Consider the following 16809-nt stretch of genomic DNA (forward strand, 5'->3'; position numbering starts at 1 on the left):
GTTGTGGTTAGCCTAACTTTGTTTATTCAATGCCCATTTATTTGTTACAATTCTTGAATGCTACGCAGCTACTCTGAAATCATTGGTCGCTATATTATACCATTCATGTCATGGAAATTCAGGGGTTTTACATTTCACTTAGAGTGGGAACCCTGCTATTGCTATATGTAATGTTTGCAGATAGCCTGGTTTCACAAAGTCTGCTTGTATTGGCAGGTTGTTGCATGTTTTACCTACAAGGCTTTTATGAATCATTCAGCTCCCAATTCCACCCATCATCGTTTATACCTCTCAGCGTCATGCGATGTAGGTAGGTTTGGCCTGCATTTCTAATGAAATACTACCGGTGTGACATCGGAGGTTAGACCTGTGGTGTGCTGAGACAGGGGCGAGGGTTGGGGGCAGAGTTTGGGAGGGCAACATTGTGCCTGCAAATGAACAATACCCCCCCTGAGAGGGACAAAGACAGAGTTTGCATTGTAGCGATAGAGTCAAAAGCACTTCAACCCATTTTAATCCCTTTGGCTAGAGTTGCTGACGCCGAACAACCCTTTAGAACAGCCTAGCCTCATTGGGTAGGACAGCCAGCCGCACTCAGTGTCTTTCCCCCCACAATACTACGCCAGCAAATGTAACTGTTTTCCCTTGAGATACTGCCAACATTCAACCAAGACAGTGCAGGTGTGTGCTACCTCAGTTCTGACCTTTCCCTGCAACTAGAGACCAAAGGTAATTTCAACTATAACTATGTTTGTGGTACATTTCTTAGTGTGTCTTGAATGCATTAATCACAGCCATGATCTGTTTAGAGTATTATAATAGCACTTTATTATGTAGTGACACTTGGAAATTACTATTTTTTTGTAAAGAATTGTTCTTCATATGTGATGTGGACTTTAAATTGGAAGCCTATAGGATCTCAGACACATGTTACCCATGTTATCTACCTGCTGATTCAGGTGCTTAGATGCTCTGTGGCTGTACATAGTTTCAGTGGTACATCTCAAATACTTTGTGGGTGACCCTCTTTGATTGACACTACTTATTTATTGAGAGATCTTAAACAACAAACCAGCTCAACACTACCAGGCCTTTGGAACTCAACGTGTTTCCCTACTCTCACTTCAAGGAACCCGTCACACTGGAGCCCGAGCCTCAGTGTAACATTATGATTGAGGGCGACAGGGAGCTGTCTGCTATGGTGCAGGAGCTCTGGGATAACGACGTCAATCGTCTGAAACCAGGGACCGACTACCGCATCTCACTGCAGGTTGGGTACCTATTTTGGATTTATTTAGATGTTCTGGTTCAACCACTGAGTCCGTCATTTGGCAAGCGGGCACTCTAGGCTGTTTATTCCTGTGTGATGAATGCGGCAATGTCGGTCTGTTTGTTCACTGAACAAAAAGTCAGAGGTCAACATTGATCCAGCTTCGGTCTTTCGCTTAGCATAGCCACTGGAAGCATCAGAACCATCCATTCTTTGTCGCCATGCCCCAGAAACATACATACATGCACACAATCCAACAAATAACCCATGTGGTATAGGAACATGGTTCCTAGTGTGTTTTTGTATTGAAATGATTGTAAATTAACCAATATTATAGATAAGCAATAGATTGTATGATATTGTGAAACAAGGTGGTGGGCATACTGGGCAACTAACCAGAATTTCAACTGTTCCATTCTTCTGCAGGGAAAAGCGGGATATGTTAGGTCTATGAATGATGACCAAGATGGGATTGGGTTTCCTTTGTTCTCATTTGTTGATGAAAACATTTTCAAAAAGGAGACCTTCATGGGTAGGAGTTCAACGTGTGAAACAACTGTTTAATTTGATCCCTCCAGTCAAAATTCTGTTCTGAGGGATTCACAAACCAACCTCCAGTGCAGGTATATCATTGGGAAAACAATGGCTGCACATACAGCATTGCCTCAGTGTAATGGTTAAAGCAGTTCATGCTGACATTTACCTAAATGTAATTATGACGGCTGTCCATGCTGAGCCGAGTAGAGTCAGTGGGAACAAAGTGTTTTCTTTCTCATCAGATGTTCATTCTTTCTCTCTCAGTGTTATATATTCTTTGTTGAGGAGAGAAAAAAGTACATCCTTTGCCAAATCTGACATGGAAACCATGTTATGTAGTTGCACTGACATTAGTACCATATTATGTAGATAACTGTCTTCTTCTGTTCAGTTTGTCTTTAAATGTACATTTTTCTACATCAGTGGATGTAAATTAATGTGCCAACATTATGTATGGCACTATATACCTTTCTTAGTTACTGTATATACAAAAGCTGCCTAACAGAAGTCTGAATATGTCAGTTCTGGTCCATGATGCAGCAGATTGAACATGTCTGCCTCTTCTCTGGTCTGTTTGTGATGTGTCTTAACAGCTTTCATCTCGTTGTTGGATAACTATGAGAGCGATACTGGAGAACCAGAGATTGTTACCCCGGAGGAGGAGGTTGAAAATCACAAATTCCTGGATTCTATTATAAAGACGCCCACCATGAAGGTAGTAGCCTTGTCAATGGCACACATACACACTGCACGATGTAAAGAGCTTTGACTAAAAGACCATATCCAGTTTCCCTCATTGTGCTTTAAGCAAAGATTGGGCCGTCATGCAATTTTTGTCAAAAAGGGATTAAGACCTACTTCCAAAACATTCAAGGACTATGTTTGCATGGCCTGTTTGACACTGTTTCCATCCAACAATTCATGTTTTGATGTTGACCTCTGTACTGTCATGCGGTGGGAGTACTTTCTGCAAACCATTCATCCATAAAATCAGATATTTATTTGTCCCCACAGTCTGCATTGGGCACATTATCAATTCTTGCCTACAGACCTGTCATCTTATGTAGTCCTAAAGATCAAGTATTAATAGGGGGCATGTAGGAATATGTACCAGATTTAAAGTCCATTTTCATTACAGCATTGAGAAGCCACTAAAGGAATATGTACCAGATTTAACAGTCCATTTTCATTACAGCATTGAGAAGCCACTAAAGGGTCAACTACCATATTTATTTGGCTCTGTGGTGATTTTATATACGAATCAATGAAGACTGGGTGAAAAGTCAGAATAAGGTTTTATTTACAATGGTGCACACTAAGGCAGATGGCATGGCTTCATATAAAGATATACCTACCTCTCTAACTAGAGCAGCTATAAGTCGGAGTTTAAGTGTCCTGTTTAAGGTTGACAGGATAGGGTGTTACCAGAGAAGGTTGAAGCGTTAGTAATCAAGGATCTTTAGTGTCACATACCGGGCCCAGCTTATGATACCCATACATCAGAAGACTTTGACAAGATTTGGGAAAGATTGTAGAAAGATTGGAGTCTTTTAACTAATGCTTTATTCAAGCTTTACTCAAAAGACTAACATTTTTTAAGAATCTTTCCCAAATCTTGTCAAAGTGTTCTGGTGTAAGGATGGCTTTACATGGACCACACTGAAACAGCTGCATTAGTAGGGCACATTTATCAATGCATTCTTGCTGATGTTGAACAGATGGTTTGAAAGTGTTAGTGACACTTCGAGACGCATAGAAACTCAGGACACACATAACCCTAATTCTAAAAAATGTAAGGATATAAACTATATGTAAAAGAAACACATGAATAGAATGCACATGAAATATATGAATATACAATATAACAGTTTATTAGCCTAAGCACAAAACTTAGGATTTCATTATACATATAGTTAAGAACAAATTGTTCATACCCCTGGCAAATGTCGATTTAATGTTGTAAAATGTTCTCTTGACCAGTGTTCTGACTGAAAATGACACTGCCCCATGCTATAAAAGGTTGTAAGACAATGTGGGAGAAACATGGAATAAAAAAGAAGCGTTTTCATCTTTTTTTGAAAAATGGCATCTCCAAAATTATTCATTAAAAATCTAACTGACATTTTGCTTCCTAAAGCAGTTCCTGAACTGAGATAAGATAGGATTTCAGAGAAGATTTCAGGAAGTTTCTGTAATGAGGCCTGTCCTGATGGGCTCCCATGCCCCCTAATGCATATATTCCAGACTTTTCAAGGGCCCCTCCCTCCCCTTGGGGCCCTAATAATCAGTACTGGTTTTACCCCCAGTCCGACACCCCTGCCCAAGTATGATATTATTTAACCATGTATAGTATATTCACTGCTGTTGTTGTTATGGTTCTAGATTGCTCATAAGTACCTTGTGGAGAAAAACCTGTCCCCCTCGGACCTGACAGCATTTAAGCAGCAGCTGTATCGGATCTGGTTTGAACTCTACGCAAGGAGAGGCTCCAGCAGGTTGGTTCGCATAACAAACTTACTTTACTACAATATAGGCTACTAGTGATATACCAGAAAAAGACTCTGATAAATATGCTTCGGGTGAATTGTTGAAGGCTGAAGAGTTAAGGAATGTACCTTCAGGGTGCCAGTTAAACATGTGAATGCAGATGATGGGATGATTAACATAGGTATATGGACAAGATCTTTCAAGCACTTTTTATTGTAGAGGACTGAGCAATTAGTGTTCTAAAATCTTTGATAGCACATCTTGCAGTTCAGAGTTCAAATTCAAAGTTCTACTATAATTGTCATTATAAGCTTCATAGCTATTAACCTTAATTCATATTCACAGTCCTAGAACATTTCAGAGATGAATTATACTGTCGATGAGCTGTTCACTCCAGATTTAAAAAAATGTCATGGCATTTTACCTTTATTACTTCAGGCCAGACTCCTCAGGATTTGAGCATGTATTTGTCGGTGAGACTCGTGGTGGACGCACAGTCATTGGATTTCACAACTGGATTCAGCTGTATTTGCAGGAGAAGCTTGGACACATTGACTACAAAGGCTACAGTGTGAATGCACACTCTCCTCAAGTAAGACTCTCTCTCTCTCTCCTTGCTTGAATATCTATACCTTCATAATGCCGACAAACCTGTTTGTGTATCCCATTTCTTTCTCTCCATCATTACTCTTTTTTTCAAATCCAGTCATTATATTAGATCCCCTTGACGAGGTGTTCTCTAATGTCTCATCCCTTCCGTCTCTCCTCTCTCTTTCACGATAGCCTGATGAGAACAAGCACATCATGGCTTTACAGTTCAGCTGGAAAAATGGCATCAAACCTAAAGGCAGCATCTTCATCGGTGTCAGTCCAGAATTTGAATTTGCCCTTTACACCCTGTGTTTCCTCACCTCACCTAACGAACGAGTTAAAGTGTCCTTCAGTCTCTATGAGGTGGAGATTGTCTGCCACCATTACAACCAGAAGCACATTGGAACCACGTTCCCTATTCTTTTGAAATATCAGACAGTCTAGACTCAATCTTTGACATACACTAATGGCTAGATGTTAAGAACATTGTTTTTTGTATTTTTATTAAAAAATAAAAACGCAATGAACCTTCCCAGGGTGTGTGCATGGTCTATTTTTTGTATTTACCTATTTGGAAAGTGAGTTGATTAAGTTGTGCAGCAGGCTATGCAGTAGGCCGCGCCTAAACCCATCGGATAGACATGCACAACTGGATTGACTGCCTTCCGTGTAGTTCTGTAGTGTCGCCTGTAGGGGGTGATTGTTTTGCTTCTACTTGGAGGTCTACTTGCGGAGGAGACGACGGAGAAGCAAATGCGTAGGAGGATCAGTCGTGGGACGTGAACCTCTTGTCGTCCCTAATATAGTTTATGTAAGATTTCGCTGCCGGGTTTTTCATTATAAAAGGGGAAATCTGGCGATTAACCAACATATCTGACGATGGCTGAGTCAAGTGGAAGATACCAGCAGGTAAAACGATGTTACGCTTGCTGGAAAGAGTGAGATGTTCATTCGTCTTTTCTAATGAGCGTTACTCACTATTGCTGCTCCTGATATGATATGAAACGTTAGGCCTCATTGTTTTGGCAAGCATGGGATAACGTAAGAGCGTTAGCATAGTAATTGCATAGTTTCGTTGGCTACCTTATGATATGTATATAAAAAAGTACGTGCAGTAAATGCTGCTAAAATCAACACTAAATATCCAGTGTTGTCATTTCATCTGGAATTCGAAGGTTGGCTAAGTGCTAATAGCTGAGGTTACAAGCTAACGCTAGCTCAGATAAATGGAAAAGCGAGCTAACTTAACGTAGCAGCCAGATGACATTTTCTTTTTGGAGTTGGCGATAACGTTACTTACAAAGACATCCGGTTAGTTAACGTTTAGCTACATGTATGCGTTGTACATAGAATATGGGACAAACTTCTCAAGTCAGATTTAAAAGACAGACTAGCTAATTAATAACTGAACTAAGCTTAGTTAGCTAAGCTAGCCACTCAGATATCGCCAGTTAGTTGAACACATCACCTTAACGTTAAAGCTGTCCGAAGGTTTGTGTTAACTGTTAACCACAGTGAACATACGTGAACTCCTATCTTATTAACTTATAAAGCGTTGTCGTTTGTGGCCGTGTATTGTAGTCTTGGCTGACAATGAAGGTGACATAGTGCTACAGCTAACTCGTTAACTGTAATTGACGACAAGTGAAAGTTAACGTTAGTTAACGTTAGCTGCTACTTATTCAAGGCGTCAGCTAACATTGCCTTGTAATTTTGTAAGGCCTAGAAGTGTTCAGTGTTCTTTTTCTGGACAAAGATGAGAAAGCTCCCCTTCCTAAGTATAGGCTACCTCGGTCATAGGTGACAACCTAACTTTTGAACATATAACGGTAACTGCAAAGACCTAACATTAGCTGATTACAGTACTAGCCGATTACTACTTAGTCAAACTGTTAACATGATCTGTTTCAAAGTCTGTCACTGTCAACCTCAACAGTTGATCTGGTGTGAACAGAGGAATGGATTTAGTAGGGCATTACGTTGGATTAGTCGTGTATTGTTTTGATAGTGAGGCAATGCAACTTGAGACAAAGAGTTCTGTTAGTCTTCTGCACATAGGAAATAGTGATGAACTAACTTGTAGCCTATGGATTATGCGAACATCTAGGTCAAGGTGCTTTATGCTAGTTTAATTTTGATTAACGTCAGCCGAATTCATTGTCATATCATGCATATTTGATACGTTTCAGTAAAGAACTTGCCATTTTTAATTTATTGATAGACTGGTAGGCTTCTTATTCTCAAACTTTAGATCTGTGTACCAGTGCTTCTTTTAATGTATGTACCTACCCTGTAACATTCTAGGAATAGAAGTGTTTAGCTGATTAGCTCTACACTATGGGAATATACCTAAAAAAGAATCACAATGCTCTCTCAGAAATTCAAATTAGGTGGGCTTGAATCAATCAATCAATTCTTTGTCATACAAGTCAGGAATGTAGTCCTGTCAGACAGAGTGATGAAAAGACATTTAGTTACCACTTGCCATTGGATTACTTGTGGAACTGGTTGACCGAGTAACCTAAAACAATGTAAGACTTAGCAGTTAGCAATTAACATTCAACATCAGCATTGCAACATTGCATTAACAATAATTGACCATCAATGTTTAGGTTGTTTCAGCTAAAAAAAAAAATTGGATTTAGTACTAAATGTCATTCTTCAACTTCAAATGAACTGTTTCCATCACTGTCTCAACAACACTATGAAGCTGAGTAGCCTATGTCCTTGCTCCTTAGCCTCTGTCATCAGACCATAAGTAAAAGTATCTGTAAAAGTATTCAAAAACACTTTGCTTGTGGAGAGTTTGCTTGAGAGAAGTTTCAATGTATGTTGTACATTGTAGGTATTAGCAAGCACATGGTACAGAGTCACTTGGAAACACATGCAATTCTCAGTGACTCTATCGAGGGTAAAAGAAGGGGAGATGGAATGTTGAAACTGCTTTAACAGTAGCCCCTGAATCTGATTGGTTTTCCAGCTGCCCAATGAGGAAGAACCAGAGGATGCGCCACAGGTTGCCGCTGATGCCCCTCCCCCATACAGCAGTATAGCTGCAGACAGCGCAGGTAAGTTATGTGCTAACATGGTGAAAATGTCAGACCCCTCTGTCATATTACTTCAAGACTACACTTAAGTTTGGTCAAAAGTTGTCCTGGAGAAACACAACAGACATGTCTCTGTCCCTGTGCTTTGTAAGCTATCTCACAATCCAATCAAATAGCAAACACAGCCATAACTCCACCCTTTGACAAGTAGTTAGTTAATCTGTCGTTAATTGTATAAGCGCTATAGCCATGTGAGGAATGAGCTTGAGTGGCACTTCTAGTACACCAGAAACTGAAGTTGCTTTGTGCTTCTAGCCCTAGGGCTAAACTGTAGGCGCTACTGAAGCCTGGAGTATACATAGAGTGCAAGTGCCTCACAAAAAAAAAAATGGATATAGAAGGCTGATCTATCTGTTTTCTAATGTTTGTGGCGTATACACACCACTGTTACACCGGGTGTAGCCTGTTCCATTGATTATAGTGGAAGCTAATTGTTGCAGCATAGGCACACATCCTGCTTCAGTTGCATGTCTGGTGTTGCTGACCTACAATGACACGTGAAGGAAAGGATGCTGGTGTGGATGTCAAAAATAGGCCTTGTACCATAAAGCAGCTGAAGAGTCACACTTTAGTTCTGTTCTTCTTTCCTTAGCCTATTTTGATTACAAAGAAGATGGGCCATTCCCCAAGCCTCCATCCTACAACGTGGCCACAACACTGCCATCCTATGATGAGGCAGAGAGGCTCAAGGCCGAAGCCACCATCCCCTTGGTTGCAGACAGAGTGAGTTGAATCCCTACTACTCCTTCTTCACTTATCCATTGCCACCACTTCAACAGGGAAGTCCACCCAACATCGAAGCATCTGACCCACTCAGATGCATGACCAATAAACTCAAAATCAAGGTTTCAAGATGCTGAAGATTCATCATGTATGATAAAAAGGCTGTTGTGGAGTTCCCTCCTCACTGTGTGTGATTGATAGATAGATACTTTATTGATCCCCAGGGGAAATTCAAGGAATTGTGTGGGTGTACCTGCATGCTTTTGTGAGGTTTGTCTTCATTGTTGATGTTATATAGACTGGTATGTAGACTGTTTAACATGACGACACTTCTCAAGCACATATTGCTTGACCTTGCATAATGCTTTGTCAATGCTAGTTCATTGATTGCGGCTAGCATACTGATTTCTGCTTAACCTTAATGTCATGAAGTATTCTGTAATTCTCTGGGTGTGCCTTTGACTTTGGCTCTGTGGAGGCGCTAAAACAAAGTTTTTCAATTATTTAAAAAAACTGAGGTTGTTCCCATAATTTGTCATCACACATACGTATTGGCATCACACATAAAGTGGCATTCCAACTGGTGATCAACCTGTCACTCTCCACATAACCTCTTACCAATTAATTATTTTCCTTTGGTAAGGCCAAATGATGTTGTCTTGAGAGACATGGGTCAAAGACTGTTCCACAGGGCCTCTACACCTGTGTGTGTGAGGTATAGACCCTTTCAAGAGAGTTCCATTATCAGCATCATAGTTGGCCCCACAAGGCTTCCTTTTTAACATTCCATATGTTATCTTAATGCAGAGGAAGTAGATTGGGGCCCAAATAGAACGTTCAAGCATTGTTTTTGTTTTTATTGTTGAAAGGGTCTATTTTGTGCACAGTATGTTTCTTTTCTTCTTTCCCCCTCTCTCTACTCTTTCTCTTACTCTCTCTGTCTCACTCTCTTTTGCCTGCCCTGTGTTTTACACTGGTCTGTTTCTTTGCCTCGCACTGCTTACGCTCAGAGCCGGGAGCGGCTGACCACTTTCGATGATGTAACACGCAGTGCACTGGAGGTACAGTACCAAAGTGGTGGTGTGTGACCTGTGTGAGACTGGTGCCTGCGGACTCAGCCACTACTGCTGCTGAGAGACCTCTAACTAAGAGAGATGTTTAACTAGCAGGCTATAAAACAAATTGTCACAACTGAAATGTTACAGTATGTTTGAATTGCATCGTTTAAAACATGTTATCCCAAGGCAAAGACATTGCTGGAGTGACTGAATATTTGTTGCTTTGTGTAATCTTATATGCATTGCATCCTTTCAGTAAACTTTGAGATGACTTTCTATGATCATTGTTCTGTTTGTTGCAGAGTGTAACCTCTTGGTGTCCTGTGTTGTCTGTTGGCAGGATGACGACTTTGCGACCAGGGATGATTTTGATGACGCTGACCAGTTGCGGATAGGGAATGATGGCATCTTCATGCTGACTTTCTTCAGTAAGTGTGTGTTTAGAGTGTGTACAGATGTGGCTGAATTTGGCATCCTTAAAGACTATTGAAAAAAATCCTTAAATTTTCTTCCTTATAAGTAATGAAATTCAAAGCATTTTTACCATGTGTATTCCTTTGGTATGTAAGAGAGAAAAGCAAAGAAAGTTGTGTATTTTACATAGATATTCTAAAATGGCCCAGACAGATTTGTTTGTAAGAATGGTTAAGGGACAAGCAGTGGCCCTCTGTGAGTCTAGACCTACAGTACATCTCTGGAAAGAGCTGAAACATGCAGTCCGCGGAAGGCACCCTTCAATTTAAGATGGCTGGACCAGTTTGCTCTAGCCTGGCTCCACCCGCCTAGTGTCTCTGCTCATTTTCATTTCACTGAGATACAAGCTACAAGATACAAGATACTAAAGGGGAACGATGTCGTTTTGAAATCGAAAGTGGCTTTTGTAAACGGTTATAAGCAACGCCTGCAAATTGCTGTCGCTTGAATGTGAACATTTATACAGCAAAGGTAAATACATTGTTTCCTGACTGCTGATGCGATTTATTATCAGTTTGTAAAGGTAGCTTGTAAAGGCGAAGTAGGAATCCCTAAACAATTGTTACGCTGTTACACTGGACCAATGATTTCAAAGTTAATGCAAAGTCTACACCCATTATGATGCTAGGATTGGAAACATTTACCAATTGTGAGTACCCAGACTTTTTTCAAAGTCAATCTCTAATTTGGAAAAATTGGAATAAACAATGAATGATGAATGCTGGTTACTTTTGCGAGTTTCAAATTATTTCAAAGAAAAATTGAGTTATTTTTTTTTTTTCTTTTTGTCGAAGGGTACCAACCGTTGGCCACGACAGTAGTTCTGACTATTAAAGAGACTGTCTGCCATCCCTTCACGGCTTCTTTGTTGTGTATATTTGTGTGCTTCACGTCTATGTAAGGGATAATGGACGACACGGTGGTCTGTTCACAGAAGTTAATGCACGGTCGAGGTTGTAAAACGGCCCCGACGCGAAGCGGAGGCGAATTAATATACAAGTATGATGCAGCCAAAAAAATGGATCTACTTCATAGGTGTGCAGATAACATACGGTTAATGGTTGTTCTAAATTACATAGGACAATGGGAAATTCAACCAAGCAGTGGAATAAGGTCAGTCTATATGTGTGTGTGTGCCTCTCACGCTCAGTGTACTTGGGTTTGTCGTTTCAGTGGCATTCCTCTTCAACTGGATTGGCTTCTTCCTCTCCTTTTGCCTCACCACCTCGGCCGCGGGCCGCTACGGTGCCATCTCTGGGTTTGGCCTCTCACTCATCAAATGGATTCTGATCGTCAGGGTAAGACTGGCCTAACCTGGTTTCCTTACCATAGCACGCTCCTGTTGTCCCACCACTTGCCAGTGTCAGAAGCCTGAGCCATATGCGCTGTAGAGAAGATAATGGAGTTAGTGTGGCCTGTGGGGAATGGTACATTAAGGCTACATCTGCATTATGTATTCCATATACAAATGTATCCAACACACTTTTATTACGATTCGCGCTCCCGTCCACATTCGACCATCGTATCAGCGTCTCCAAAGTGGAGCAATTTGGATCTGCTGGAGACCCCGAACTCATTTTGCTCCACAGCCGTATCGGATGGATGTGGAAGGTGTGTCGATACTGTGTTGCAGAACCATCTGAAAAGAGATGACGTACAAGCCCATGTGCCCGTCCCTGATTCGCTGTGCTCGTTTCACATGGCCATGCTGCTTTTCCGTGCCTTTCACGGTTGTTCAAGCTATCTGTTTAAAAAGATGTAGCCCATGAACAGCGGGACTAAACGTACTGTACATGCATTCATACATAGCCTATCCTCGTTAGAAGAAGCTAACTTTAAACATAATTATTAGTGTTTGTTTGTCATTCTTCGACAAAACTACCTGGCATTATAATGTGAATTCCTATAAAGTAGCATGCAAGCTGTCTGGCAAAAATGGCCCATTTCCCCCCAGTTTTCAAATTTTATCTGATGGGTATTTCTTCCCTTGTACCCATGCCTGTTGACTGTGCGTTTGTCATGCAGGTTTTTTGTTATGCAGGTTTTTAAGGCCTCCCAACTGATATAGTGATTCTGGACGTGGATCTGATTTGATCCGAAAATCCGTGTCAACTGATTTGGTGTAGTGTAGCTGTAGCCTAAGTTCAGATGTTAGGACCTCGTGGTGATCCCACAACATGTGATTTATCTGAGTGGTAAGCAAAAAAGCGACATAGTGTGCAATAAAGGTTTCCTGAGAGAGGGGAGAAGTGCAACAGGGGTGGCGTGTCATGAGTTGTCCATGTGACCAAAGAAGCTATCTGCTGTCAGTAGTGACCACAGTAGTACATGGTGTCTACTTCATGTTTTTGTTTATTCTAATTTATTTTGTTGTCTCATACAACCTGCTTCCCCCATTCCCCCCCCATCCCTTTTCTATTTCTGTTACTCAGTTCTCAGCGTATTTCCCAGGCTACTTTGATGGCCAGTACTGGCTGTGGTGGGTGTTCCTGGTTCTCGGTGAGTAGAACTGATTTGGGCCTCGTTGTTGTTTTCATGGAGGAAAACTCTAATCTTTGTCATGTGTATTAAACTTAAAGACGTGGCTATCAGAATGCCTCCAGAGATCTCTGTGGATGAGATAAAAAAACACATTCAGAAATAGGCTCATGGTCACAGTCCTCAGCATCATCTTTAGTGCACATGGCTGTTTTTAGCCCACTGTGAAGGCATTTCTGAAACACTGTGATGGGACCGACAGATTCCCTTATGTCCAGGCTTGGAATTTCACCATTCTGGGGGCAAGGCCACTTGGCCTTCAGTTGGGCATATTTGGTGGGGGGCACAAAGGCCACATGTCTGGGCACCAAGGCCAAAGTTAACTATACAGTAGTAGCATATAAAAATGATCAAAGTTGTATTTAGTCTATTCACTGCAGTAGACCTGCATCACTGTATGAAACATTACAAAAACATGAAACATGACATATTACATAGAACTGTAAATCATCTGATCATCTAATAATTACAGATATCTAGGCTATAACATTTATTTTATATTTGGCCTGCTATGAAATCATGTATTGAACAATTTAAGCACAGCTCAGCTTTAAGAAACTCAAATAGCCTAGATGCATGCTTAGCATTTTGTGATCATTAAGGCTACTGTCACAAACTCTGCTGTCCTCTGATTTACCAATATCTAGGCGATATTTGTAACATTTAGTTTGTATTTGGCCCGTTATGAAAACATGTGGAACAATTTAAACATATTGTTAAACTTAAAGCCCAAATTTGGAGACATCCATGCATGTCGAAATTTACTGCAAATTCAAAACTGGATTACTCTGGAACGGCTAACTGTACAGGGGACTGCTTTACACCTTTGTGTTCGGTAAGGTCTGCTGTTTATTCTGATATATGGTTTGTCATGTGTTAAAAGAAGGATTCGTGAAGTATTCCACTGAGATGAATGGGTAGGGAGATCATGGACGCATGATTAAATTGAATTATATTTACTTTTCTCGCGAACTGTTCAACACAGCAATTATCGGCTAACATCGTTTAAAAGCTGAGAAAAGGCTCTTTTATGTGACACTTGTGATGTCTGTGTGATGATGAGTAGGCTAGGCTACTTCACGAGTAGTTCAACTGAGAAGAATGTGTGAATTTGGACGCACTTTCTTTTTTTGCGCTGTCACTTTCTCCACTGCGTAAAAGACTAAATTAATTTGCGCTGTGAATGCTAAGATTATTTTGACAGGCCACAGGCTAAATAAAAATAGCTATTAGTAGGACGCAAAGCAGAATATTAAAAGAAGGGGGCACCAAGGCCACCGTGGCCTGTAAACCTCTGATTTTCAAAGGGGCATCACGGCCAACGCAAGGGGCCGTGGCCGTCGTGGCCGCCGTGAAATTCCTACCCTGCTTATGTCCATTCCTAAAACTACCATCAAATAGCTGTACCAGGCCCATTCCAGATGCCAAATACTATGTCCAGATTGGTGAGGAGCCTTTTAGAAGCAACTCAGATGGGTACCCCGGTTTTGACCTGATAACTTGCACACGGTACAGATTAACAGGCGTACTTTAGAACTTCTAATAGAACACGTGTCATGGTTTATCCCTTAAGTATACTGTTTTTGTGCCTTTGAGTGAAAAATGAGTTTGACATTGAAATAGTAATGGAAAAGGATAGTATTTATAGCTAGACTACATTAAGATTATACGTATTTGTATGGGCAGCTTGTTACCACTTCCTCCTTTTAAGATGATTCTGGTTCAAACAGAAGGAAGCAGCCTGTATCCTAATTATTTTTTGCTTTGTCAGGCCAGACAGCAGAAGGATGTTTACAGTGCACTGAAGTACACTAAAAAATCGGTTGGCACTGTCTTCTGCCTAACTGTCTCTAACAACAACCACAAATAAACATCTACTGGAACCTCTGACATCTGCTCCACAGGGTTCCTGCTTTTCCTCAGAGGGTTCATCAATTACGCAAAAATTCGCAAAATGGCAGACTCCTTCTCTCCCCTGCCCCGCACTCGAGTCCTTTTCATCTATTAAGGGTAAAGAGTCACCTGTCTATCATATTTAAACATTTATGTCTTATGGAAGCTAGGTTCTTCTGGTAAAGTATTTTAAAATATGCGTTAAGAGACAAACTTCTAACTTCTTATTCAGATCCCCTGTCCTTAAATCTGTATTCTGAGGCTCTGTGTTGTTTTGCAGCTGCAAGTTGCCATGAAACACGAAGCTACTGGCAGCCTTCAATGAGACTTGTATGCTTCAGAACAGCGTTTAAACACCTCTGGAAAAAAAAAGAAGAAAAACAAAATGTGACAAAGAAAAACAAAACAAATCAAGTCCAACTCTGTAATTTGCTGATAGAACTTCATCCCTACTGAAGGGAGGGAGATGTTCTTTCCGGAAACTTGCTGTTTCCACAGGAATAAAATGATTCTCTTTCTATGTTTCTAGATGTATACCAGTACAGTGAATGCTGACAACTCTGTAACTCATCCAATCATTAGTTGTTAACATTAAGTGCTATTTGCTATCAAGTCTGTGAGGTAAAAAAAAAAAAATCAGTATGAAAAGAAAATAATGCCTTATGTATATGATCTGTTTGTAGTCCTGGCATGCACTTTGCCCTAGTTAGCCATTAGGGGGCAGTATTGTTTTGTTGATTTTTTTCCCCACGTGCATTGTGGTACACTGTTAACATGGAGGTGGGATCAAAGTGAGTTTTTTGTTGGAGGCAACATGAGACAAATTTGTAATGTCTAACAGTGCTGTTTTCTTGCTTTCTGTACATTACTTCAGTTGCTCATCTGAAGCTGTTACTTGCAATGAGGTTACTATGACCGGGAAGAATTTGCCCTCGTGTTTAAAGAGCACAAATGAAATTATGTATGAAAGTATACCTATGCCAAGCAAGTGATTGAGAGATCTATTGGCTATTCTTCTGTACTTATTCTTCATAAGTCATATGGAGCTTCACATTTGTTTGCCATCGATTACTGTTTTTGGGCTCATCAGTCTTCTCTTTGACTTTTTGGATGATGTAGGAGGGCAAGAGGAAAGCCAGTACTAGGACATGTGACATAAGACAAAAGCTTTTTGCCAGGTTTTTATTGTGATTTACATGATATTGCTTTTTGTCAGTGATATGTTGTACATGCCTTGTCAAGGTTTTTATAGTAGTTCATATCATGATGAGTTTTGAGTGGTAGGGTTGATGTAATAAAACAGCTTTGATCGAACATGTATTTGCAAGCACAGTGCCGTGCTCCCCCTCCACCTCTCTAGAAATGTACTTTAATCTTCAAGTTTCAAAGCCTGCTCAATGTTAGGTACAAGGCAATCTGAGTATACATTGGCAAAGTAATGTTAAAACATAAAATAGGGAGTAGAGTTGTGGGTACGATATTGCTCCAAGAGAGCAGGGATAACTTTCTCTTCGCCAAACTTTCCCGAGGCACTCTGAAGTGGACGGACGGCTCTGCCGCCGCGTCTCCTCTCGTCCGTGAAGGTGTCCTCCCTGTTGTCCCCGTCTCCAGCCTCCAGCACAGACGCCTCTGAGGGCATCCCCAACTGCGACGGCAGCCGTGGAACTGAGCATGCTTTTTACTGTGACTGTGTCGTGAGTTCTTATTTCACTTCCTCCTCCTCTGTTGCCCTGCCTGGTCCAACGTGGAGGAGGGCCCCTGGGCCTTGGGCGTGCAGGAGCGCACGGATACACACATGTAGACGACTGTAAATACCATGTCAATGCAACTAAAGATCACTTGTGTTGCCAACCTTTTGGAGAGTGTGTCGTCTTCTTGCTCTCTGTGTTTGTATTGGTTTGATGTGTATGTGGTGATAAGCTGGTGGTATCTCAATTGTGGTTTAGTGCGAAACCTGGGCTTTGCTATAGGTGAATGAAGCCACAGAGCTTCCGAGTTTACCAGGTTCCAGGTAACCCGGCTACTTACCTAGGTGTGGAACTACGGTAAACCACATACTTGAAATGCACCCCTTGAGTCTGAAGTCAAGATTAATGTGCTGCTGAATGCTCAGAGCATGTTACATGGATGT

At 41.0% G+C, this 16809-nt stretch overlaps 2 protein-coding genes across 3 annotated transcripts; both read left to right on the forward strand.

Annotated features, from left to right (window-relative positions):
• Positions 1 to 613: 613 nt before the first annotated feature.
• On the forward strand, positions 614 to 5417 carry endou2 (endonuclease, polyU-specific 2). The gene is made up of 7 exons (XM_048237548.1): positions 614 to 729; positions 1130 to 1270; positions 1697 to 1802; positions 2401 to 2522; positions 4190 to 4302; positions 4733 to 4886; positions 5078 to 5417. Exons 2-7 carry the CDS (start codon positions 1169 to 1171, stop codon positions 5327 to 5329), a joined length of 849 nt encoding a protein of 282 aa, XP_048093505.1. The 5' UTR covers positions 614 to 729; positions 1130 to 1168; the 3' UTR covers positions 5330 to 5417.
• A 183-nt stretch (positions 5418 to 5600) lies between these two features.
• LOC125291133 (NEDD4 family-interacting protein 1-like) lies at positions 5601 to 16529 on the forward strand. 2 transcript variants are annotated; one of them, XM_048237704.1, is made up of 9 exons: positions 5601 to 5794; positions 7866 to 7953; positions 8585 to 8715; positions 9726 to 9776; positions 10114 to 10201; positions 11421 to 11545; positions 12680 to 12746; positions 14690 to 14795; positions 14959 to 16529. In XM_048237704.1, the coding sequence occupies exons 1-8, from the start codon at positions 5765 to 5767 to the stop codon at positions 14791 to 14793; spliced, it is 684 nt and encodes a 227-aa protein (XP_048093661.1). In that variant the 5' UTR covers positions 5601 to 5764; the 3' UTR covers positions 14794 to 14795; positions 14959 to 16529. The 2 variants fall into 2 exon arrangements, with proteins under 2 accessions (XP_048093661.1, XP_048093662.1); XM_048237705.1 differs by lacking the exon at positions 9726 to 9776 and having other exon boundaries at positions 5603 to 5794.
• Positions 16530 to 16809: the final 280 nt, after the last annotated feature.

Source organism: Alosa alosa, chromosome 2 (assembly GCF_017589495.1).
Source record: "Alosa alosa isolate M-15738 ecotype Scorff River chromosome 2, AALO_Geno_1.1, whole genome shotgun sequence".
Lineage (NCBI taxonomy): Eukaryota > Metazoa > Chordata > Actinopteri > Clupeiformes > Clupeidae > Alosa > Alosa alosa.

Excerpts from the sequence above, each read along its gene's own strand:
- endou2 (XM_048237548.1), top strand. The coding sequence starts at position 1,169 with ATGATTGAGGGCGACAGGGAGCTGTCTGCTATGGTGCAGGAGCTCTGG. Across the intron at positions 1,271-1,696 it reads ACTACCGCATCTCACTGCAG|GGAAAAGCGGGATATGTTAG; the intron begins GTTGGGTACCTA and ends ATTCTTCTGCAG. Across the intron at positions 4,303-4,732 it reads GCAAGGAGAGGCTCCAGCAG|GCCAGACTCCTCAGGATTTG; the intron begins GTTGGTTCGCAT and ends TTATTACTTCAG.
- LOC125291133 (XM_048237704.1), top strand. The coding sequence starts at position 5,765 with ATGGCTGAGTCAAGTGGAAGATACCAGCAG. Across the intron at positions 11,546-12,679 it reads AATGGATTCTGATCGTCAGG|TTCTCAGCGTATTTCCCAGG; the intron begins GTAAGACTGGCC and ends TCTGTTACTCAG. Across the intron at positions 12,747-14,689 it reads GTGGGTGTTCCTGGTTCTCG|GGTTCCTGCTTTTCCTCAGA; the intron begins GTGAGTAGAACT and ends TCTGCTCCACAG.